We start from the raw sequence: 26,592 nt of genomic DNA, 5'->3' as shown, positions 1-26,592 counted from the left end.
TACAGAATTGGAGAAAACACTTGCAAATTATATATCTGATAAGGATCTAATGTCCAGAACATATAAAGAACTCATATACAAATCAACAGCAAACCCAATTCAAAAAAGGAGAAAGGACATGAACACATATTTCTCCAAAAAATATACACAAATGGCCAATAAGCACAGGCAACGATGGATGGTCAGCGTCATTAGTCATCAGGGAAATGCAAACCAAAAGCACAGTGAGATGCCACCTCACACCTGCTAGGGCAGCTATAATGGAGGAAAGAAAAGAACAAGTGGTGTTGAGGGCGGGGAGAAGCAGGAACCCTCCCACACTGCTGCTGGGAATGTAACATAGTGCAATGATGTGGCTGACAGTCTGGCAGGTCCGCAGAGACAGTTATATACAACATTAACGTATGACCCAGCCATTCTTCGGCTAGGTGTATACCTGAGAGATGTGAAAATGTATTCAAAAACTTGTACACAAATGTTAAAATTAAAAGCAGCACTATTCACAACAGCCAACAAGTAAAAACACCCAAATGGCCATGCACAGATGAATGGATAACCAGTCTGTGGTGTACACATACTATGGAATATTACTCAGCCATAAAAAGGAATACAAGCAGTGACTCTCTAGCATCTTACTACACTGATGGGCAGTGACTGTAATGGGATATGTGGTGGGGACTCGATAATGGGGGGAATCTAGTAACCACAGTGTTGCTCATGTGATTGTATATTAATACCAAAATTAAAGAAATAAAATTTTAAATGTACATACCCTATGAAAAAAATGAAAAAAAGGAATAGAGTTCTGATTCATGTCACAATGTGGATGAACAGTGAAAATATGAAGCTGAGTGAGAGATGCCAGTCACAAAAGTCTACATGTTGTACGATCCCATCTATAGGAAATGCCCAGAATGGCAAATCCAGAGAGAGGGAAAGCAGATTGGTAGTTACCAAGGCCCAAGGGATGAGGCCTGGCCCCAAGACGGGAATGGGGAATGGCAGCTAACAAAGTATACGCTCGTTTTTGGGATAGAGTATCCTGGAATTAGATGTGATGATTGCACCACGGTGTAAATCTATTAAATGTCACTGAAATGCATACTTTAAAATGGTTAAAATGGTTGATTTTGTGTTACATGAATTTTATGTCACTTTGTTAAAGGCAGGAAAAACAATCCAAATCCCAAGAACCACAAACCCCCATAGAGCTGCTAAACTACTAAAAGGTTTACTCCGACCCCAAAAGCACAGAACTGGGCCCTCAGGGAAATGTCCCCAACAACCAAGGGGCCACTGTCATCCACAGGGTGTGGCCCCTCCACACATCAACCGTCCAGTTCCCACAGCAGGCCCACTGCAAAGACAGGGATTAAGAAGCGTCTCCCAGCAAAGGAGTTGATGCCTGGGAGTATGGCCAGGTGGCACACAAGGACAATACTGCAACAGGAAGCCATGGAGAAGGTTAGGCCTTAGGCTACAAGCAGTAGCAAATGCTCTCAGTCAGACCCATCACAACCGTGCTTCACTCATTCATTCATCCACACGCCTGCCTAGTTCCAACCAGTGACACCCCTGGGGGCCCAGTAACAGGCCTCCCACCCAGAGCAGCCCAGGCCCCAGGAAGCCCCTGAAGGGCTTGCAAGGAAGCAGCTGGTGGGGGGGGGGACACAGAGCAGGCCCAGAGACTTGTGGTCTCTCCATACATGTACAAGGTCTCCCCGACACTGGCAGCCACAGTAATCCCTAGACCACACACAGGATCAAACTTGTGGGACACTGCTGTTTCATGAGACAAAGTCATGTTGAAGACCAGTTGACCGCCTACTTTATCCACTCCTGACTGGCTTCAGCTGCCACGAACAGAGGACACCAACCAGGCGGTGGGTCTCTCATCACGAATACGTTAACCTAGAACACAACATAAGGGGCGGTACAGACTCAGAGTACCCACGGGAGGAAGGAGACATGGTGATGAGCTCCAGGGGCTGTGCGCGGAGGCCGCAAGCTCCCAGGCTCCCAGGCAGGAAGGTGTCATCAGCATCACGGCACACGAGGAGGAAACCCCAAGGCCAGGCTCCCCTTCATGCCCCTCAGAGCTTCCTCACCTGTGAAATGGGAACAGCACCCACTTCATCTCTGATGCTCTCTGAGGACTGCAGGAAGGGTAACAGGGCACAGTGTAAACAAAGAAAATAAGAATGCTGTAATGAGAGGTTCTCACCTGACAGGTGACAGGCCACAGGCCACAGCCCCTGCCAGCAATTCCAGAATCTCTGCTGGAAGATTTCCTGCTTCAATTTTAATAAACCACAAGCAACCACCACTGTAAATGTCCCTGAACATCGATTTCCCCTGCCCTGGGCAAAGTGCATCAAAAACGCCAAGGGAATGCCTGGGTCCAGCCCATTTTTCAAATGTTGACAACAGAAAATTGCAAACACACCCACAGAAGCAGGGAGAACAGCAGGGTTAACTGCGCATGTCCACCACCCAGGTTCCAGGTCTTCCACATGTCCTACTGGCTTCTGTGAAACAAATCCCATACGACATTCCTTTACGAATGACCTGGGCAGTATTTATCTCTGCAGGACAAACCACGCTCCCACGACCCCAACTTCCACAACTTAACAAGCATTTCTCCATCTGTGTCAGAGTTACACTAGATTGAAATCTACAGATAACCCCCCACAGCTTTCCTTCAATGGTGCAGTGAAGAATTCAGGCCATGTGTCCTGCTTCCCACAGTACAATAAGCTAGTGGCATCCTTGTGGTATAATGCAACATGCCCCTGATTTCCTGTCAACTAGATTTTGAGGCCCAACCAAGCACACGTCCCTCCAGAAGCAGGTGCACCCTCACTGGGCTGGCGGCCACTGAAGATCACGGTCTGGACCCATCATCTCATTAGGTGTCTGAAACCTTACAAGCTTGTAATTCCATCACTGCACTTTAATTAGCCAGAATATATCAATAGCTGTACTGTCCATTAGCCACATGTGGCTAAATAGAATAAAATTAAATTAAAACCTGACTTCCTCAAACTATTCCAGGTGCCACATTGGACAGCACAGGTACATTCTGGAAAGTTCTGTAGGGCAGCACTGATCTGTGAAGGAACCTTGCCCTCACCCACTCTTTTGCTCCTTTGAGAGTTCAGCTCACGGAGAAGAGGAAGGATAAATGCTTGCTTCTCTCCCTCTATTTACCAAGTTTCAAAATGAGCTGGATCCCTAACACCCTCCAAAGGGGACCAGTGAGTCTCTTCCTTTCGTTTGAGCACCAACAGGCATGGACCCATGGATTTGTAGCACATCTGATGCTCCAACTCAGGGACCTGTTCTGATTCCCACCCACCTGTCCCACCCTCAGGGAGGGGGACACTGACACAATCCTCTTACTGTCTACACAATCAGGACACTCCCAGATGTAGATTTAGGAAGTAAAACATTTTAACATAGTGCTTTCATTTTACGTTTGAATTTTTCTTTGGTGATGAAAATTGTGGTTCTTAAAGACATTATTTGTTCTCTCCTTCTACACAGCAGGCCCCCCTTACCCCTGTTTTGTTTTCCCAGGTTTCAGCTGACCGTGGGGAAGCATATGCTCCTCATACAGGCACCTGCCTCCCGCTGGGTCACAGTGCCCGTGTCAGCCACCTCACTCCTCATCACACAGGCGTGTGCTCAGGCCACAGAATCGCCACAGGGGTGAGGGGAAGGGCAATGTGGCATCTTGAGAGACAGAGATGACATTCACATACCTTAACTTCTCTTGCATTGTTACTGTTGTTAACCTCTTACTGTGCCTAATTCATAAATTAAACTTTGTCACAGGGATGTAGATAAGGAAAAAAAATGTATACAGGGTTCAGTACTATCCTCAGTTTCAGGAATCCACTGGGAGTCCTGCAACGTGCTTCCCACGGATAAGGTGGGACATTACTGTGAGACTATGACATTGTAACCTAAAATTAAAAATACAATTCCTAAAACCTGTTAAAGATCTTTTAAAAAAAAAAAATTGGCCTTAATGGCACATCTCATTAAAACATTACAAACTACTATGTTTAGTACTAAGTCCTGCGAGAGGGTTAAGTCACATACCTGAGTCTCAGCTGACAAGCGAATGAACCTGAATTCATTTACTTCATTTTGCTTTGGTTTCTAGAGATTGCTTCCCCACCCACCCAGCATCTGACATACTTTTGTGTTATAATTATTAAAACACACGGTGCTCTCAGAAAGGAAACCCAGAGTCATCTCCTGGCAACCCTGTCCCCTCCCACCCCTCCCCCTGGAGGTGACTATGTGGTTCATTTATGTTTTATACTTCTGTGTGTAAAAATAAAATATAGCAAATATACATATGTCCATGCCCCCACCCCGTCCACTTTCCTTAGATGAGTGAGTGCACTACAGCTCTTTACCTCACTTGGTTTTTTCCACTTGTCATTTCCCGTCACTGAGACACAACAGACACCCCTCCTTCCTTCACTCGGGGGCGTGGCTCCACACCACCAGCAGCTCCACCCCTGAGTCCCCACCGACAACCATCTAAGTCATTCCCCAGTTTCGCTAGTTCACATTCTTGTGATGAACAGTTTCATCACAACCCTCACGTTTGACAGTGTATCTCTGGGGTACATTTCCAGAAGAGGAACTGCTGGAGCAGAGGGTAAGCAAATCCCCCTCAGAGTTGTTGGCAACTCTCAAAAGTAGCACATGGTGATGCCTGATTCCCACCAACAGAATGGTGTCCAACTCTGGAGACAAAAGATCAGAGATGTGGTGGGGAAGCTCCAACAAACATTATTCTTAGTAGCAGAAAGACTGAGTATCTTCATGCCTTGGTTAAGGAGCATCTGCATCCACTTTCTCTGTGAACTGTTTTTCTGTTAAGTCTCACCCATTTTTAATCCTTTTAACGCCCGACATATAAGGCTGGTTTCTTGGTGCATGAGCAGTGTGTACCTGCCAAATGAACAAGACCCCTGACAGACAAAATTCAAGGGCAGAAAGCCCCAGCAGGCAGTCTGACCCAGGGTGTGCACGCCAGCAAGCACATATGATGTGGGGTGTTGTGTGTGGGCTGTGTGTGCACCTCAGTGCCCACCAGGAGCCAGCCCTCCTCTTTCCCTGCTCCTCTTCTGTGCCCGCTGGGTTCTGGGTGGCAGAAAGGCAGAGAACCCAGCAGACCACAGGCCATGGTTCAACTGAAGGAGGGTGTGGGCGTCTGCTAATCAGAGAAAACATAAAATCATTTGATTTGCTGAGCTGACATATCCATACACAACAAAGAATACACACAGACTGACATTTATAAATCTTTAAAAAATAATTGCTCAAGGGTGTTGCCCGTTTGACCTTGACCATTACATGCCATGACTACTCACAGACTGGCCTTCCCAATCAAGCCCCTTCCTGCATAGGATGGGAAGAGGCGGGACCCAAAGGAACACCTGGGATGGAAACTGGAAGCTTCCTGCCAAACCCCCAAACTGACTGACTGTATTGCTATGGCTGTGCCTCCCCTGCTGGCCCTGTGACAGGAAAGGAGGTTTCACTCATTTGTTCATTCACTCATTCATTAAGTAAGTACTTAATGCTTTGACCATGTACTGCTTAGTCAACAAATGACCAGGCAAAGGTGAGGGCACCCAGCCCAGGACCTCGGAGAACCCTAAACTAGACCCCCTAGCTTCAGACAATGTCCTGGGCTAAAGGATGGGTCAGTCACTCACCCCACTCGGCTGCAGGTGACATTTTCCAGATGTACAGTTCCATGATTTTTAAATGCTAATGTCTAAAGAAAAGACTGTTGACAGCCAAGTGCCAGGCCCACCCTCCTCCTGGCTGCCCCATTGTGTGCTGCCCCTAGCACCAAGTATCAAACACCATCAACAGCAGCAATCCTCAACTAGCTCTGGGAAACTGGTACAGAATTTGAGTGCTTGTCTCCAAAGAGCTCTGCTGGCTTTGGGCAGTGCTGGGACATAAATGATGTAGCTGCCTGACAGACTCTTCAACAGCTGGTGTTGGCAAAACTGGACAGCTACACGCAAGAGAATAACCAGATTATTGTTTAACCCCATACACAAAAGTAAACTCGAAATGGATCAAAGACCTGAATGTAAGCCATGAAACCATAAAACTCTTAGAAGACAACACAGGCAAAAATCTCCTGAATATACACACGAGCAACTTCTTCCTGAACGCAACTCTCGAGCAAGGGAAACAAAAGCAAAGATGAACTCATGGGAATACATCAAACTAAAAAGTTTCTGTACGGCAAAGGACACCAACAACAGAACAAAAAGGCATCCTACAGCATGGGAAAATATATTTGTAAATGACATATCTGACAAGGGATTAACATCCAAAATATATAAAGAACGTACACAGCTCAACACCCAAAAAACAAATAACCCGATTAACAAATGGGTCAAGGATATGAAGAGACAGTTCTCCAAAGAAGAAATTCAGATGGCCAACAGACACATGAAAAGATGCTCCACATCACTAATCATCAGGGAAATGCAAATTAAAACCACAATGAGGTATCACCTCACACCAGTAAGGATGGCCAGCATCAAAAAGACTAAGAACAACAAATGCTGGCAGGGATGTGGAGAAAGGGGAACCCTCCTACACTGCTGGTGGGAATGCAAATTAGTTCAACCATTGTGGAAAGCAGTATGGAGGTTCCTCAAAAAGCTCAAAATAGAATACCATTTGACGCAGGAATTCCACTTCTAGGAATTTACCCTAAGAATTCAGCAACCCAGTTTGAAAAAGACAGATGTACCCCTATGTTTATCACAGCACTATTTATAATAGCCAAGAAATGGAAGCAACCTATGTGTCCATCAATAGATGAATGGATACAGAAGATGTGGTACATATACACAATGGAATATTATTCAGCCATAAGAAGAAAACAAATCCTACCATTTGCAACAACAATGGATGGAGCTAGAGGGTATTATGCTCAGTGAAATAAGCCAGGTGAAGAAAGAGAAGCACCAAATGATTTCACTCATATGTGGAGTATAACAAAGAAAAACTAAAGGAACAAAACAGCAGCAGAATCACAGAACCCAAGAATGGACTAACGGTTACCAAAGGGAAAGGGACTGGGCAGGAGGGGTGGGAAGGGAGGGATAAGGGCAGGGAAAAAGAAAGGGGTCCTTACAATTAGCATGTATAATGTGGGCAGGGGGAGCATAGGGAGGGATGTGCAACACAGAGAAGACAAGTAGTGAGTCTACAGCATCTTACTATGCTGCTGGACAGTGACTGTAATGGGGTTTGTGAGGGGGGGACTTGGTGAAGGGGGGAATCTAGTAACTATAATATTCTTCATGTAATTGTAGATTAATGATAATAAAATGAATTTTTTAAAAAAGTTAGGTGAAGAAATATATTAGGAGATTAGATGGCTATATCCCCCTTTCTTCCCATGCAGCGATGCATTCAGTCATGCGTTCATTTATTTATGTTATTACTTAGAAAATAAATAAATAAAACATTTCTGCCCTTAAAAAAAAAAGTTAAGCCCAGAGCTAGCACATGACCCAGCAATTCCACTCCTAGGAATACACAGGGGAACTTCAAATGCATCCACACACACATCTGTGTACACACATGTTCATAGCAGCACTGTGCACAACTGCAGAAAGGTAAAAACATCCCAAAATCATCCAGATGATGGAATTAACGAAATACATGGTCCATCCCTGTGGTGGAATATTACTCAGCCATAAAAAATGGATGAAGTCCTGATACACAGTACAACGTGGGTGAACATCAAAAACATGCTGAGTGAGAAGCCAAACACACAAGGTCACACGCTATTTCATTCTATTGATATGAAATGTCCAGAACAGGCCAATACATAGACAAAAAGCAGATTACTGATTGCAAAGGCTGGGGAAGAGGATGGGCAGTGACTGCTGTAGGCGTGGGGTTTGTTTCGGGATGATGAAAGTTGTTCTGGAACTAGATAGAAGTGATAGTTGCACAATTCTTGAACATTAAAAAAAATCACTGAATCATCTACTATGAATAGGTGAACTGTGATATGCAAATTATATCTCAATCTAAAAAAGAATTTTTAAAGCACCAGTAAAGTTTGTGTTTGCTAAGAGAACATTCTGGAAATGTTTCCCTAATATGAGGATTACTTGACTGTGCCCCTATTTTCTTGCTATATGAAGATAAAAGCTGAAACCTCACAAAACCAAGCCCCCACCTTCTCATGCACTCACCTAGCAGCTGTGGCACTGTTAGAAGGGTAAACACCCCTCAGCAAGTCACCCGCTGGCCAGCCTCTAACAAAGCAGCTGACTGACCCAGGAGGCCTCCAAGCTGCCTTCAAGTTCTATGATGACTCTCAGTTCTACATTCTTCCTCACGTAGGCAGCCCTGACCCAAAACAGGGCTGCCTGGGCCCTGATGGTATCCGACAAAATCCCACCCAGGTGTCAGTCTCTGTCCTGCTGGGTCCTGACAGCCCTTAACAGTCTCTGCTTGAGAGCTCCAAGCACAGTCAGGGGAGGGGACATTGGCTTGGATTTTCCCTACAGGCACACGGCCAAATAAGAGTGACCAGCCTGCAGCATCAGTACAGGCCCAACTGGTTAAGGACAAATTCTACTCATTTTGGTCAGCCTTAAGAAACCACAAAAACAGCCAAAGGGCAAAGGCCACCTGGACAGGATTATCCTCTGCCCATGATCCTCCCAAAGGGCCGCTCATCCTATTTAGGCCTGAGCTTTTCAAGTAAGTGACCCCTGAGACAGGAAGAGAGAACAAACGGCCTCCCTGGAGGCAGTGGGCAGGGCCTGAGAGGCCCTGTAGAGAGAGACGGCCCAGCACAAAATCCTGGGGGGGCCTGTCCCCGTCCAGCACATCTAGGAGGTAGCCACCAACTTCTGAAGCAGCTCAATTTCAAATGTCCAAGGAGCTAAACGAGCCTTTCTAGGCCGGTCAGAGCCTTCATTCCACAGAGAAGAGGCCCTGAGCACTCACCTGGCTTCTGGGCATGGGACACTGGTCCTACCAGCTGACCACGACGGCAGCTACATCAAACAGTAGTTTGTGTAAACATGCTGGCCAACCTAAAGTGGAGGATAAAGAAACACTGAGTTTCCAAGGGAAGTTTCTGGAACATACCAGCAATTTTAAATGTCTCTGACCCCTGAAGTAGGATAGTGAAATCTTAAAATTTCAGCCAGAGCTCTGCCCATGCTACCTACCACAGAGGAGCAAACTGGGGAAATAAATCTCTACCAGTCTCTGACCTATGACCCAATCCGGGGCTAACCAATGAACACCAGCAACCCAGACACCATCTTTAGCAATAGGGGTAGAACATGAGATGGTACACAGCCACATACCAATACACCAAATACACACAAGTGGATCAAGGTTTTTATTATAATAGTAATGCCTTTAACAGCAGAACAGTAATAACTAGCATTTCATAGGTGCTCAGCAGTGAGTTCCACACACTGTGCTAAAACTCAGTACTGCCCTGACTCCCCAGGACAAACTTAGGAGTAGGATACACATTTGTCCCCATTTTACAGATAAAGGAACCTGAAGTTCCAAATATTCAGGAACTTGCCTAGGGTCACCCAGGTCTCCCTTTCCAGACATGACCTCTTTGCTGCCCCCTACTTCTGTGCTACCTGACACAGACCCCAGAGAAACCACCCCACCATACCAGGCAGGGTAGGGTTCGCCCTCAAGAAGTTGAGGGCGCAATGTGCCTGGGGGAAGGCAGACCTCACCTCTCAGAAGGAGGCAGCTTCACCTCCACAGGGCTTACACCGCCTGGAAGGAAGGGACTGCCAGTCCTACAGACAGGAAAAGTAAGGTTCCAGAATGTTCCGAACTCTCCCAAGGCCACAGAGACAGAGTGGCCGCGAGACTTCCCCTTCCTTTGTGAGTCAGGCATCCAGGTCTCCTTCCATGCTCAGAGGCTGCACCCGACAAAGCAGCGGGGTCCAGGGTTCCTGGGCCGCGCTGTCAGTTGTAGCTCGCCAAATATTCTCAGTATCACCTGTGTTGTCATTCTTTGAGCCCACATGACTACCAGGAGCTCGCTCTAATATGAAATCTTTATTTTTAAACTAGGTTCACAGCAATTCACAGCTCATGGATGGCAAGAAACACTCCCACAGGGGAACTTGCAAAATAAGCAAATACAGTGAACTCCACAGGAAGACGTTTGGGCACCAAGGAGCACCTAGTTAGTACTCTCTCCACTGGCGCCCAGCAAGCTGTGGCCATCACAAGGGCTAGCTCCTTTCTGGCCCCACTCAGGCTGGGAAACACAGTGGACACCATTATTCTAGTTCTTTCGTACCTCCTGAGCCCTGGCCTCTCTCTCTGACACAGAAGGAGGAAAGCTTCAGAACAGGGGCCCTGGGCTTTCGGAGCACCTGCTCCCTTCAGGATCAGGATGCAAAAGGCAGCAGCACTTCTATATGTGATTTTTCAATGGATTTTTGAAAATCCATTTACAACAGCATAAATCTGAAATACTTAAGGATAACCTTGATTTTATTTTTAAATGTGCACAACCTATAAACTGAAGTTGCAATAAGACATTACTGAGAGAAATAAGAGGCATGCTTTGTCCACGGGTCAGAGGTATCAGTTCTCCCCCAAATTGATCCATAGATTCAAAGCAATCCCAATAACTAAGTCCCAGCATGCCTTTCTGTAGAAAAACAATCTGTCTCTACAATTTACATGGAAATGCAAAGGATCTAGAATAGTGAAAACACTGAAAACGAGGAATAAATTTGCAAGGCTTACCCTACACCTGATTTCGAGACTTCCCCTAAAGCTACAGTGACTAAGACAGTCTGATGTGAGTGTACAGACAAGAGATGGAAGAGAATATATACCCTTGCACATGCAGGTAACTGATTTTCTATGATCCAAGTATCCTACTTTGTTAGACATTTCCCTGAGGGGTTAACCCTGCAAGGAACAAGGTCATCTTCGCAATGTTACCAAAACACACACAGGACATAACGGGGTAGAACGCACTGTGTAAGAAGTTTTAGGGGAAATGCAGACTTTCACACTCCACCGTGGCTCTCCCATGTTAGCTCGTGGGAAATCCAGTCTTCCTGCTGCTCAGATTAAAATCTGGGGTTACCCTCTTGATGGGACTACCACTCCCCAATCCCATCAGGAAATCCTGGTAATTCTGCTATCAAACACATCTGGGTTCCATCCCCTGCTCATTGTCTCCACTGCCCACACCATCCTCCCAGCTAGGACAGACGCCTGTAAACTGCACCCCTGCTATTATTCCTCAGTCAGAAATGTTCTTGTGGCCCCAGGTCTGCTTAGAGCAAAGCCCTGTCCTTTCCTGGTCCCGGCACCCCACCCAGTGCCCTGTCCCAGCCATGCTGGCCTCCTGGCCATGCCTCCAACATATAAAGGGGTCTTTTTATGTTTTAAACGAAATCCCAGATACATTATCATTTTAGCAATCAATTCTTCAACTGGCACCCCAAATCGAAAATGACCTTTGGAAGCCTAACTAGCATACCATAAGTACTCCACAGTAAGCCCTAAATGTCAAAAAGGCAGTCCACATCAGCTTCATACAATTCCTCAGAAACATCTGTGCTGCAGCAGTTGTTAGAGCATTTGTGCTAGCTGCTCCCTCTGCCTCCGTCACTCCCCCATCCCAACCTCTCTGTGTCCCCCGCCCCACAAGGCCCTCTTCAAATGTCTCCTTCACCTTGCTCCTTCTTTCCCATGGCCCTGGCCTCTTCGCACACTCCACAAAACACAGCTACTTTGTCTATGGACTTTCTCACCCAAAAAGAACATAAATGCCACAAGGACTAGGAACAACAAATGCTGGCGAGGATGCGGAGAAAGGGGAACCCTCCTACACTGCTGGTGGGAATGTAGGCTAGTTCAACACTTGTGGAAAGCAGTATGGAAGTTCCTCAAAAAATTAGAAATACCATTTGATCTGGGAATCCCACTCCTTGGAATTTACCCAAAGAATACAACCTCTCAGATTACAAAAGACATATGCACCCCTATGTTTATTGCAGCACTATTTACAATAATCTAGATGTGGAAGTAACCTAAGTGTACATCAGTAGATGAATGGATAAAGAAGATGTGGTACATATATACAATGGAGTACTATTCAGCCATAAGAAAGAAACAAATCTACCATTTGTTACAACATGGATGGAGCTGGAGGACATTATGCTCAGTGAAATAAGCCAGGTGGAGAAAGACAAGTACCAAATGATTTCACTCATTTGTGAAGTATAACAACAAAGCAAAACTGAAGGAACAAAATAGCAGCAGACACAACTCCAAGAAGGGACTAGTGGTTACCAAAGGGTAGGGGTGTGGGAGGGTGGGTGGGGAGGGAGGGAGGAGATTGTGGGGTATCATGATTAGTGCACTGAAGACATGGGGAATACAGTGTAGCACAGAGAAGACAAGTAGGGACTCTGTGGCATCTTCCTACACTGATGGACAGTGACTGCAATGGGGTATGGTGGGACTCGAAAATAAGGGTGAATGTAGTAACCACATTGCTTTTCTTGTGAAACCTTCATAAGAGTGTATATCAATGATACCTTAATAAGAAAAAACAGGCCACAAGGAAAGGGGTGTCTGCCTGAGGCTTGATTTTATTTCAAGCACCCAGAACAGTGTCGAACACATACCAGGGGTTCGATAAATATTTATGGAATGAATGAGCAGGGACAGTTTAACACAGAGAGAGAAGGAACCAATCTGAGGAGCCCACACAACAGCAGCCCCTGAATACAATTAGTATGATATTCACAAAGGAGCCAAAACCGAGCAGAGCCCACTTGGCACCCTCAGGACTAGGAAGGAGCATTTCTCTAAACTGTAATCGCTTTTTCACTGATACAGCACTTGGGCTGTTTTGCCATCCACCTCAAACTGGCCGGGTTTAAAGAGCTTTTACTGTTTTTATTTCCAACCCATACATTTAAAACAGTATCAAGTAACCCTTAAGTACACAATTACCAACTCATGAGAGACTCTCTCGCTCCCCTGATAAATCATTACGGTTTGGCTTTGACCCTGCACCTGGGTACTCCACTTACACACAACACACACCATGTACCACACACACACACACACACACACACGCACACACAGACCCCCAACTCTGCAACACACCCAGACACAACGTTTTTCCAGCCTGCTGGAGATCACACTTGGTGAGGAGGCAGCCACACTGATTTACATGAAATCAAGTCACTGCACTTTGGGCAACAGAAGTCCCTTGTTGCCACTTCACCCTCTCCAGCTCCGGCAGCTGACACAGACTCCCCTTTAACTGAAGGGGATGAGCACCAGCCAGAAACCTCCGACTGTCTGGGGAGCTCCAGTTCCGAGACACTCAGGTTGGAGCTCCCATGGCCTGCGCAGGGACAGGTCTCTGGGGCCAAGAGTCGCCGACTGCGAAGCCTGGGCTCTCCAAGACGTGTCATCCCTTCCGAGGCCCAGCCCTATGGAAGCTGCACACCTCTGGTCTCCTCTTACAACCGTCTGCACTTACTCAACATCTGCACTGTCTCTAAAATTCTTCAACAGCCTCTGTACCCACCCTGGGTACAGTCCTGGGGCTGTGACATTAAGCCAAAAACTCTGAGATTAAACCCGACAAAGCCATCACCTTCTCCCACCCCTGGGCCCACAAAGCCCACCTGTTCCACACAAACCGAGTACCACTGAAATAAGAGACACAGTGTTACAACTGCACCACTGAAGCATCAAGGAGGTGAACTCCCTGGCCAGTCCTATTGAAGGGAGAAACCAAGGCAGGCAACAACGGAGCATCTCCCAAAAGTCCAGACGTCATGCTGCTGCTCCAACATGTGCAGGCTGGTTGGGAAGGATCAACTTGGGCCAGAGATTCAATTTAAAATACAGGGATCGGCAAACTGCTGCCCGCGCCTATTCTGGTGAATGGCACTCCCAGGACCTAGTCACTCCCACCCGAGTGCCCACTGTCTACAGCTGCCTCCACCTCTAAGGCCGAGCTGAGTAGCAGCAGCAGAGACGGTGTGGCCCAAAGCCACTGGTCCTTGAAATAGCAGGAATCAGCAGCCTTGCCGGGCTGTGCAGAGCACTGAAGAGGCAGAAGTGACCCAGACACGGTAGCATTTCTGTGACAAGAAGTCAGTGCAGAGGCACACTGAGGTGCTCCAGCTCCATGTCGGGAACCCCAGGAGACAAAGTGATACCTGCTCTCCCCAAGCATAGAGGCTCATTAACCCCCTGTCCCCACGGAGTAGGGGAGAGCATGACTCGGCAGACTAGAAGAACCAGCCCCTCAGGGGCCAAGGAGTCTCTGGTGAGGCTGGTCACACACGCCCGTCCTTGGCAACTAGAGCTGGCCTGCCACCACTGTCAAGCCAAAGCGTCCACTGGAGAATGGCCAGTATGTGCCCTCCAGGCCCTGGGTCTGCCTCTGTCCGTCCCCCCTCAGTCATGGAAACTACAGCCTTACTAAGGGACGGAGCAGCCACTCCTGCACCTTGCCAACACAGCCCCTCCTTAAGTCCCTTAAGGCTCCCAGTGGTGGCAACACCTCACATGGCCTTCGAGGCCCCACCCACCTGCTTGGGGCACAAGTGATCCTGAGACACCTGGCATAAACATATGACCTGTACATGTACATGCGCGCGCGTACACACAGACACACACACACACACACAGACACCCCTCCTGGCTCCAAGCACACTGGCCTTGTCTTGACTCTTCACCTGCCACATCCACCTGCCTCCACCTCCTCTGCCAGTCCTGTGCACATGATGTTCCTTCCCTCTTCCTCCCACTCTTCCCTCAGTCTCCAGTACCTGTTACTTGGGCATGTTCTCCCTAACCAGTCCTTCCCCATTTCCCCCTTCCATCACAGACACAACTCATCTTGACATCACTTGGCACAACTCATCTTGACATCTGACACCCAGCATCCCACTGGGTTCTCTTCCCCAAAGGCTGTGCAAGAGTAAGGCTCTCATTCACCTCCTTATGCAAGGCCCACTGAGACATGGAGGAGAAAATGGCAGAATGGCATCCTCTGTGAGTTATAAATACCTAACCAATGTGTGTTTCCACCACGGACTGGAGGCAGAAACACAGCAATATAAATATAAAACCTACCCCTTATTAGCAAGTCAACACCAGGAAGAAGCAACATAGAAAGACGCAAGGCCACACACAGTGCCACCACAGCCCCCGGGGGAGCCTTGAGCCTCCCAGAGGGAAGCTCTCCCCATCTCCCCTACATGGCTGTTTACAGGAAAGGCAGGGTGGGTGCTTGGAGGTTCCACAGGCCTCTGAGGCCTAGTGTCTGGAGAGGCCTCCCACGTGTCCACTGAGAAGCAGGTGCTACCCCAGCACCCCCTCCTCCTTTCCTATCCCACCTAAAAGACCGGTGACGCTATTTCCAACAGAGCCCTGCTCCAAGGCCAGACTCCACCCCACCCTCCTTTCCCCCAGGCATTCCAGGCGTCCCTCCCTCTCACACCCCCAACCATCCCCGGTGTTCCAGCACTTCCTCCTCAGGAAGGAGGACTGGCAGTGGGAATCACCAGGCCCCTGAGGCCAGCCCGAGGACCCAGTGACAGGCCCTGGAACCATGTGGGCTCTCAAACAGATGCAACTAGCACTTACACTTACTCCTGTGACTGATGTTGTTCCTCAGAAACTTTTGACTCCTATCTAGGGACTCCTTTCTGCGTCTGCTCCCTCACTCAGCAGCCTGGGCAAGTCCACAGCGAAGTCTGAAGCATCAGATAAATTCCCATGTTCACAATGCTCAAGAATCCAATGTGCACATCCAGACAAGCCTGAGCCTGGGAAATGTCTTAAGGGTTAATATGTTTAGCACTGAGGATGCTCAGAGCATCACAGTGTTACAGGACATCCTGAAGACTACTCACAAGAGGAGAAGAGGAAGTAACGTCTCTGTACCGCAGAGCAGCCCGGGGGCCTGTCTCCCACTCGGTACGCACACCAGCAAGCACCGTGCTGGAACAGCCACAAGAAAACAAGGAGTACCTTTGCTCTTCCAGCCGAGCACAGTGGGGGAGAAGACCTTGGGCTGCCCCGGGACTCTGCCCCGGGACCCCTGAAAATCCAAGTCCCGTGCCCCCTACCGTGCTAGAGACAGCATGGCCAGCCCCACTCCTCCGGGGACCAGACACCACCCACGCAGTCTCTGCCCGCCAGTGCTCCCAAGATGATGTTACAATGAACCTCCAGAACCACAGAGATCCTTTTTTTTTTTTTATCTCACAGTATCTGGCACAAGGTAGGCAACCAAAATTTGAGTGCCTTTGTTATTTTCTCCCTAACCCAACCCTTGAAGGAAAAAAACACATACTCTCATAAGGATACAGGATATTTGTGAATTCAAAAATATTTCTTACTCCAGTAAGATATACATAAAGATTGACCCTCTTAGCCATTTATAAGTGTCCCATTCGGTGGTGTTAAGTCCATTTACAATGATGTGCAACCATCACTGTCTGCCGCCACCCATCACCTTGCAAAACCGAAACTGTTCCAGTGAAACACTAACTCCCCCAGACCCTGGCACCCACCATTACACGTAGCATGAATGTGACACCTCTAGGGACTTCATGTAAATGGGACCACACAGTATGTGTCCTTTTGTGCCAGGTTTATTTCACTCAGCACCATGTCTCTTCTTTGAGGTAGAACCCCATACATCACTTTAATCCTTTGGGGCCAAGTGTGTACAAAACAAAGTCCATGGGCCTGGTATACCCACAGCCCAAAGTAAGGCTCTAGAATCCTGCTACCCAGACCAGCCATGTTCCGACATCCTCCACTATGAACATCCCTCCCTCCACCCGCCAAATAAACTGCACAGAAAGACACTGCAAGAACTCAGAATAGTGAGATAAGAGCAGCATCAGACATTATACCTCAACAGACTCATGCCAGCTCCTCCCTCCCAAAGCACTCTGTCTCCCTGCGCACACCTCCTCCAAGTCCAGGTCACAACCACGAAGGAAGAAATGCCTGTCAAGTGAATGGTAAACATGACCAGATCATTTCGGACACAAATTTTTCCTAAAAATGGAAGCCAGAGACATCAGACTCCAACCCAAACCTAGTCCTTGCAGCACGTGGGCTAGCCACTGGGGGCCTTACACAGGCCACCAGGGGTGCGAGCCCTGAGCTCCCAACACATCCAGCTCCAGATAAGGGAAACCTGGACACCTAGCCCAAATGGCGCACCCACCCCTCAGCATCATGGAAAACGAAGACACTGCAGCACCAAGCCCACCTATCATGTGCGGCAGAGCCAGGCCCAGGGGAGCTGCCGCAGTGGCTCAGTCGAAGGAAGCTGCATGGAGAACAGTAACACCAAGTAACTCCTCACAGGGTGCCCACCTCACACAGAGGGAGCGCATTTTATTGCCAGTCGTTTCCGATAGAAATGCACAGAGAACTGCAATTATCCCTTGGTCAACTGCTCCCAAATAGAGTAGTGAATAGGGCAAAATAACTTGGGTTTCCCTGCCTGTTGGCTTGGGAAAGCAGGTAGTCTCCTTTGCAAACACACATGTCCCTGTGTGACTGTGACTGCAAAACATGCAGAGTCTGCCTGGGACAACTAATAAAGGGTAAGGTTGAGGAGAGGGCAGCTGAGTCTCCAGGACCAGTCGAAACAAGAAAATTTGGGAAGATCACAGAAACCACCTGCAGAAGACATGGCCTCCAGCACAGCAGGTGGCCAAGAGGTGGTTCCAATGGCAGCCAGCCCCGTTCCCAAGAGCGCACCACCATGGCGGCCTCTGTGCCGTGCAGCATCTCCACCAGCTGCATCAACTCTGGATTGTGTTTCTTTTCTTGTCAAGAAATAAAACCTGAAGCCACTCTATTTTTGTGGGAAGTTTTCTTCAGTTTGTTTTTAAAGAAGCAACACCTTACTTAACACACAGGCAACGTCCTGGAGAAGTGAGAATCCTTCTCCCACCAGTTGTCTTCAGCTACCTCGGAAGGTTCCTGGGTGCTGGCCAGGCCGCTGCAGGCCTGTCTGGGCCATGAGAGCAGGAACAAAGCCTCCAGCTGAGTACCTCTTCCACAACTGGAAGACAGCTCCAGACTCGACAGCCCGCTCACTCTGGCACTAGGTGACCACACAGCACCAACCCTGGTGTGCGTGTTCAGGGGCAGGCACAGACCAGAGAATCACCGCCAGTCTCTCTGGGCAGTAGCATGAAAGCCATCGGCTGAGCCCAGAGTTTACGTCCCCTCCAACCAACTTCAACCAGGAGGTCCTGGTCAATAAGCAGCTAGACTGGCCCAACCTCGTAATCTACAGCAGGTGGAGTTCAAGAATGTGTCCTACTTTCTGGGATATTTTTCTTTGGAAGGGGGAAGGGAAAACTTCTGTTGTTGCTCAAGAGCACCTAAAGAGGGAGCAGAGTTCTGGGGTACCCCCACTGTATGCAAATGAAGACCCAGGCCTAGAGGAAAAGAACTTGAGGGGCCTGAAATCCAAACAAAAATCCACAGTAGTTCACATAACTTACCCTTCTAAGACTGACTATTTTGATCAGTTAGCAGGAATGGCAGAAATCTCAGCGAAGATATGCAAATGGGCTAAGACCTCCAGTTCTCACCTCTAACCCCCGACCCCAGCTCACTGCTGAGGAAAAGCACCCACCAGACCAGTGGGACGTACCTGCAACCTCCCGCGGCCTCTGCCACCTTGACCTCCAAGAAGGGTCCCATCCTCTGGGCTGATAGGAACCAGTGACTATGATCTGTTTAATCTGGTCATTTCCAGAACACCAAAGAGTCTGCCCAGATCCAAATCCAGAGTGGCTACTGAGTACCCAGGCAGGCGGTAGGGTCACTGCCATCTACCCACAAACCTTCTAGATGCCCCCATGCCGAGTTTCAGAAAGGAGGGCAGATTTGGTAGTTCTAGAAATCCAGTCTGATACTGGGTCTTCAATAAGAAACTACCTACAGCCATCTGCTCAACCACACTCCTGAGAGGCAGAATTCAGCCTCTTTGACCATCAGGGACCAGGTCCAATGGTCAACACCATCATGAGGGGCACCTCAGACATGGCTGGAGCTGCCCCCAACCACACCACAGCACTGTAAGCCCTGAGGCCCCACGGTCAGCCCAGAGGACCCAGGTCTTGCCACAAGGTCCCAGCCCCAGATGATTTATCACTGCCGCAAACCCTGATGATGTACTGCAGTAATCACAAAACCCGCGTGACTTGACTAATACGCTTCAAAGTGCAAAGGAAGACACTATAACGATGGCAACATTCATCAATCGGTATTCCGTGGCTTATACTATACACACCAATTAAGAACAAATTGAGCAACAACATGAACAGACACCACACCTTTCTGACAATAAACATGGTCAAAGGATGCCAGGAACAGAGGGACTCCTCACAGAGGGGAGGGGGTTCACAGCATGGGCCGCAGCCCTACAGGGCACACTGAGGTCAAGACTGAGGTGCGGGTGGGCTACACCTGGCTTCTCCCAGCTGTCACTTAACCTGTGCCCTACATGGACAGTGCCCGTCACTCGATTCTCACAGGTAGGGCTGCGAGGAGGCAGGGGAGGTACCTGGCAGCCACAGGGCCCTCCCTGCTGTGAGTTCTGCTGACGTTTCAGAAGAGCCAGCCTCTAAGGAGTGAGTGGAATGGAGACTGTGCTGGGCAAGGACACCTGGGGACAACTGCTCCAACAGGAGCAGGACCATGAAGGCCAAACTGCCCCCCTGAGCTAAGGGCCTACCTTCTGGTGTGCGCTGGCCAGGAGACTAGAGCCTCACAATTCACTTGGTGCTTCTGCCCTGAGGTGGAGTGTTTCTTGCTGGTAAGAAGTTTTAGTACTGAAATCCCCCTGGTGTTAGGAGGTGCAATTCAAGTGTCACGTGAATCTCCACCTTAAAATAAGACCTCAAGCCATCAAGACGGGCAACACAGGCTCCAGCTGTGCCTGAGACTAACCCCAGAGAAAGCTGGGAGCCTCACAAGATAGAGTTCTGCCACACAAAATCCACATCCGGTGAATGGGAACATCGTCTTCCATTTGCACACATGCAAGTGAGTACACATGTCAGGCTGCACCCCACCAGGCAGGGTGGGTACACAGACACATGCAGGCACGTGTACATGCATGTATGCACACATGCACACACAGGACCAATACACTCAGGCCACCACACAGGCACACAAGGGGCCACTGCACACTCTGTCATCTAGGCGACAGTACACTTCTAAACCATTGGTTGCTGAGAACAAGGACTATACATCCCAGAGATCCACTACCCTAAGTGGGGTGAGATTCCCAAGCAAAACAAAAAGTTTACCTCACTCCAGTGTCTCCAAAGCACAGTTCTGCCAAGACAACCCAACCCAGAGGAAGATATCCCCTGGGAAGTCACCCAGGGTCCCACGCCACCAGCCCAAGGGAGGGCAAGGAGGGGCCACCAGCCTAAGCCTTTACTGGGCAAGCCTGCAGGAGACCCTCTGCCTCTTAAAGGCCGGCCCACGGCCCTGCTCAGCCTTCAGCCCCCTCACACAGACCAGGGTCCTACCTAACAGAGGTCAGGCCTGACACCCAGGCCCTGCTGTTCTGTCCCACAAACCCCAGTGACACTGCTGCCCGGGCGGGAACTGCATTCTCCCCAGGGTCCATGCCTCCTCCTGAGTGTGCATCAGGTTCCAGTGAGGCATGGTGGGGAGGGCCTGACTCTGCACTGGGAAAGCTCTTGCTAGGCACACGGATTCACACTGCTACAGGAGAGCCCACTCATACAACTTCAACATCCAGAGACTCATCTTTTCATCTTTAACATGTTGACAGGAGATTCTGTTACTAAAGGAGGAAAAGGAAAGCGTAACAGTGGCTAACAATTATTGAATTCTTTATTTGGCGCCAGGCGTGGTGCCAAGCCTTTATATGCCTGATTTCATTTAATCCTCATAACCACAGAATGAGCCACTGCCAATGCTACCCAACACTTCAGCAAGGGACTACCACTGTCCCCCATTTCCCACAGGGTACTGCCATTGTTACCCCTACCTTACACACAGGACTACCACTGATAACCTCTCTTCACATAGGGAACTGCCACTATCACCTCCACTTCTCACGAGGGGCTGCCAATGTTATCCATGCTTGATAGGTGAAAAAAAGGGCTGAGAGAAGTCAGGTGATGGGCCAAGATCACAGGGTTAACAAGTCAAATGGGAATTCAGACCCAGGTCAGCCCACCATCCCAGCCCAGGCTCAGAACGACTGCACCCACAGGGACAGTCTGACTCTGAGACTCTCCTAGGACTGAATCCTTCCCAAGGCTCTGGGAAGACTTCCTAGAGCAGAGATCAGGGCACCCACAATTCCTCTTATCCATCAGCACACCAACTTAACCCTTCACTAAATTGCTGCAAAACTCGCAGGAGTGAGCCTCTTAGCACAAGCCTGCGTCTCAAGGACCAGGCAGCAAATTCGAGATTCAAGTGCAACCTCACCTTCTGTAAAAGGCACAACCCACCCCCACCCACCAAGGTTAATGAAGCACCTATTCCTAAGCCCCTACATGCAGGGTACAAACCAAGGCAACAGGCTCAAAGGACTCGATCAACACTGCCAGTCTGGCTCACAAACCCAGACCAGTATTCATCTTTGTTTCCAGTAAAATGTACACACATGCCAACCACACTCTTAATGTGCCACAGGAGGAAACCACAGGCCCTCCACAAGGAGCGTGTGTGCAGACTTCCCCCTTTCTGTCATAGGAAGAGCACAGCGCTCACACATGTGAGGCAGTAACAAACAGACCAGAGAGGAGGCTGGTCTCCAGGACACTCACAGCAAGGTAAGTTTGAGGACAGCCTGGGCCCTGCAGGGAGGACTTCCCAGGATGGGCAGTGGTGCAGGACATGCCAGCCCACTAGCTCTGTACATAGGGCACCAGGTTGCCACCCTCACCAACTCACCTGACCCCTCACTCCCACCTCCAACCCCACAAACAAGACCTGACAGTACCTTGTTCATAGGACCAAAGTCCTATTTTTCCAAGTGCCAAATCCTGGGGCCCCTTTGCTTCTTGAGACCACAACCCTTCCGCACTCTCAAAACCAGTGGCGTCACTTCGCTTCTCCCTGGACTCTGCCAAAGGACCCAGGATTTTAAAACATTTGAGCAATGCATGAAAGAAGGAAACTCTCTCAAACCAAGAAGCAGCAGCTGTTGGAATAATTCATGTCGATGTTTCAGAGAAGAGTCTTAATCCTTCTGGGTCTTTCTGGAAAAGTATCCCACACCTCATGCTGGACTGTCCTCACAACCTAGAATATGCAGGTTACCAACCTGCTCCCAAGGCCGCTGGAATCTCACTGAGCCTCCTCCAGGTCCCTCTAATTGCTACAAAGTCCGTTGACAGGCTAAATGGGGGGCTGTGCTCCCGATTCCCATCCGGCCATCACTGCCTCACTCTTGGGAACAGAGCAGAACAAACTTTCCCGGCATTCTGAACACAGTCCCTCTGGTCTGTGACGCTTTCACCTATTATCACACTCTGACCTCCCACAAGGGGAATCAGGAACAGATCAGGTTCTGCACCTGCCCCCTGGCCCCCACCCCCAGCCGGCCAGCAGGCAGGCCACGCCCCTGCATTCACGAGGGTCCTGACAGTCACTCAGGGCCTCCATGCCTCGACCCATGGTGTCCTCCAAGCCCAACCAAGCAGACAGCAGCCACCTAGGTCCACAGGCCAGGCTGTCATACCAATACCCACCTTCTCCCAGGGAGTAAACACACCTCAGACCACTTCAGAACCCAGCTCAGCTCACCTTTGCTCAAACTCAGCACCCCCCAAAACAAGGACCCACAATACTGGGGCCTGTGTCAGCTTCAGTCTTCACTCAGCTGCATCCTCTCAGGCATGCTCCTACCCACTCTAGTTCTCTCAAGGCACCTGCGTGGCTGAGACCCTTAAGGCAGGAAAGGGCCTTCTCACTTGTCACCGGACTCTAGGACACAGTAAGGCAGAGCAGGGAAGGGACTCCAGTAGTTGAAGGGAAGAGACGTGTCCTCGGCCCCTAGTATGCAGTTCATCTCAATCTCCCTGCAGTGTCTCTGGCACCCATCCCTTTTTATTCCCCATCAGGCAAGTTCAAGGTCATATTATATTATAGCCCATGGGGCTGCCTTTAATCAATGGCCTTTCTTCCCGACTGGCTTCCCTGCTCAATTCAAATGGACACTCACCTCCTCACAAACGTCTGAGGGCTCTCCATGCTTTTAGAATGAAGTGTAGACAACCTTCCATTTGAGTTCGTCAACAATCATCAGAACAACTTGCATTTTTCGACCTTATTTCCCCCTACAACTTAGCATAAACCCTGAGGTCTGGGAGGGCTTTGCCAACTGCATCCCTCCCTGATGCTCCAGCACAGGGGAACGCTCCTTTGAATGGTCTAGTCCAACATCACCAACCTCCACAAGTGCTGCAGACCCCACGCACCCACGACCAAGAAAACCATCTCTTCTCAGAGGAGTGTGCGGGCTTGGAGAGGAGATACAGCTCAGAGGCCCCATCTATTCCATGACATGCATGGCACAGAAACAGCATCTGCACCACACACTAGTAAAATGAGGGCTGCGGCCACCTGGCCGCAAGGACGGCTCTGCAGCCCAGTCACCCAGACCATCCCTCCGCTAAGAAGCTCTGCTTGAGGAATCCCACAGCCAGCAACACATCCACCCTATTCATTGTTCATTGTGGTGTGAGATGCCGGCACTGCATTTCATGCCATGGGGCACCTACTAAAGAAGCTCAGGCTCTTAAATGGGTTTTTTTAAATAACTTTAAAAAAAAAAAAAAGGTTGACAATGGTTCATAGACTCAGAAGCTGGTAAAACAGATCAAAGTCACCCTAATTTTTCTAAGCAATGTAACTTTCCTTTTTCCCTTAATAAACCAAGGCCTCAGGGTGGACAAGCCCCCATCATCTTTCACAGAAGGTGGGTACACAGCTCTGAGCTGTTCACCCCACGCGGAGCCCCTTTCCCAGGTGACAACTTCCCCAGGCCCGCTTCTCCTGCCTATTGTGGCAGGGTCACTGATCTTATCTCGGGGAAGTAAGAGGAACTCCCCCCATACTCTCTGAGTGGGGGAGAGGGTGCCCCACGGAGCCAGCAGCAGTAAAAGCCATCTGTCCAATCCCCACGCCCCTTGCTGTCCCCACCCTCTATCTTCTCTCCTCCAAACAAAACGTGTTCAATCCACTCATCAGTTTTCTTGTGATGCAGTTTAAAGACCACTCCAGCAACCAGAACAGACTCCCCCAGATATAAAAGATATCCAAGAGACAATATCCCCTTTAGAGCTTTTTAGCAGCCAAGTTGTGCTGTTCCAGAATTATCCAGCACCTTATCTGGATGTTAAGGCCCCTTTCTCTTGCCCTGGAGCAACAAAGCTGACCCCTGGAGCCTGGTACACAACCTGATGCTTAGCCCATTCTGCCTTATTTCCATGAGTTGTTTTTTTTTTTTGGTCTTTAAATGGTCACCCACTTATCACCTGAAGGATGTCTACAAGGTAAGTAGGTGTCATTACTGTTTTCTTAATAGATGGGAAAAGCAGTTTTATGCTCTTAAAATTGAAAGCGATCACCCACTCAATTCCAGAACACGAAATACTGTTACTTCGTTTTTTTTAAAGGCAGCCTTGAGATTCCAGAACAGCCCTGAGTCCTTCCTCCCTGTGTCCTGCCCCATCCCTACACTACAGATGCCACGATGACCTCAGGGCTCAAAAAAAGATGAGGGCTTGAGGAAGAAAACCTGCCAACGGACCTAATGGGAGGAGGAACCTAAACCAAAACAGAACTAAACAAGTCATGAAGAAATAAGGATGACAGAGATCAGACCACAGAGGGCCCAGGAGGGAACAGAGAACTACGTTCTCCTCCCTCCTGCTGATTAACCTGGGGTGGGACACTCCTCTCCGGCCTCAGTTTCCAGTTTGTAACACCCAGGGCACCCCACTCATTTGAAGTGTGTGTGCTGCATGCTGGGTTCAACAAAATGGCACAGGAAGAGAGCAGGTCCCAAGTGACTCCTGAACCTGCCCACCGCCCAAGGACCAGAGTTACGTTTCTAATGCTCTGCCTGACAAATACAAATCAACAGTAAAGCTGCAATTACATTCCTATCCAGACTCAGTATGTTAAAGCTTTGCCCAGGACGACTTCAAAAGCAGCCCAGGCAACTCCTCCTGCTCCTGACACCTGAGGCTTGTGCCAACCCTCCAGACTTCTTTATCAGGAAATGCCATTTACAGAACTTTAAAGGTTTAAGAAGGGGAGGCAGGAGACAGATGACTCACATACAAACTGCTAAGGTCAGTTAATCAAACAAAAGTGGTAAAGAAAACACTAATCAAACCCTCAAAATCTCCCAGGATTCCAATGGGTACAGGAACCCTGGGGGAGGGCTCTCATTACAGAGTCCTCCAGAAGAGACACCGTCACTGAAGGGGAGGGTACTAACCCTTTACATGCACAGAATTACAGGAGACAACAGAAAGTAAAGTGCAGGTGTTCTGTCAATGATACACAAGTCCTGAGAACATCACAGATCTGGAGTAATTCAACCAATGCTTTCAAACAAAGAATTCAGTTTGCCATGCTCCTACTTTCCCCCAAACCATCAAGCAATTGGAAAAAATGTGCATGTTAATGAAGATTGTAGCAGCAAAGTTTTCAGAACTTGCTGGCAGAGTCAGCCTGCCCAAAACACACAAGAGAACTAAAAATCTGTTATCACTGCCTCAAAAATCCACCAACCGCAAACTCAAGTGACAGAATAGTTGACCCCTCGAACACAGAGGTTAGGGAAACCAACACACCCTACAGTCAAAAATCCACATTAACTTTTGACCCCCCAAAAAGTCAACCACTAATAGCCTACTCTTGACTGGAAGCCTAAGAACAGTCAATTAATGCATGTCTTGTACACATTATGTACTATATTCTTACACTAAAGCAATGCTTTTTCAAATTGTCACAAACCCCCAAAAATTCTTCCAATAAATTTATTGAAAAAAAAAACCTGCATATAAATGGACCCATGCAGTTCAAACCCATGTTGTTCAAGGGTCAACTGGTACTAGCCTGCAATTTGCTCACTTCCAAGGTCATGGCGAACAACCACCTCTAAGGTAAGAATGTGTTGAGTGGAGTTTAACAGCCACTGACTCAAAGGCTAATGGCACAGAATAGCTGGGGTGGGAGGAAATGTTATGTTGGGCTCATATAAATGTTTAGGGCCACAGGGCTTTTCACTTTCCTTCTGGATAATCTGACCTTTTTAGGTGAGATCTCCTTACAGTGAGCTCCCAAGACCTCCAAATTGTTAGACTGAGGTGGGATTTTGTTATAAAGACAATCCAGCTCCTCAATCTGAGTGTTTCTTGTGTGTGGTAACTGACATGTGAGACACTGGGGGGATAAAGG

At 48.7% G+C, this 26,592-nt stretch overlaps 1 protein-coding gene across 11 annotated transcripts in view; it reads right to left on the bottom strand.

Annotated features, from left to right (window-relative positions):
* The window catches only part of GATAD2A (GATA zinc finger domain containing 2A), a 97,461-nt gene that overhangs the window by 52,603 nt on the left and 18,266 nt on the right, over window positions 1-26,592 (bottom strand). For 3 of the 11 annotated variants that reach the window (XM_036996180.2, XM_036996181.2, XM_036996186.2), the window contains one exon: window positions 9,034-9,122. The exons of the other annotated variants lie outside the window; for them this stretch is intronic. In XM_036996180.2, coding sequence (XP_036852075.1) covers window positions 9,034-9,048 — 15 coding nt within the window. In that variant the 5' untranslated portion in view covers window positions 9,049-9,122. Of the gene's footprint in view, window positions 1-9,033; window positions 9,123-26,592 lie in introns of those variants that run through there. 11 annotated transcript variants of the gene reach the window in all.

Source organism: Manis javanica, chromosome 13 (genome assembly GCF_040802235.1).
Source record: "Manis javanica isolate MJ-LG chromosome 13, MJ_LKY, whole genome shotgun sequence".
Lineage (NCBI taxonomy): Eukaryota > Metazoa > Chordata > Mammalia > Pholidota > Manidae > Manis > Manis javanica.
This window is presented reverse-complemented; position numbering and strand designations above follow the sequence as displayed.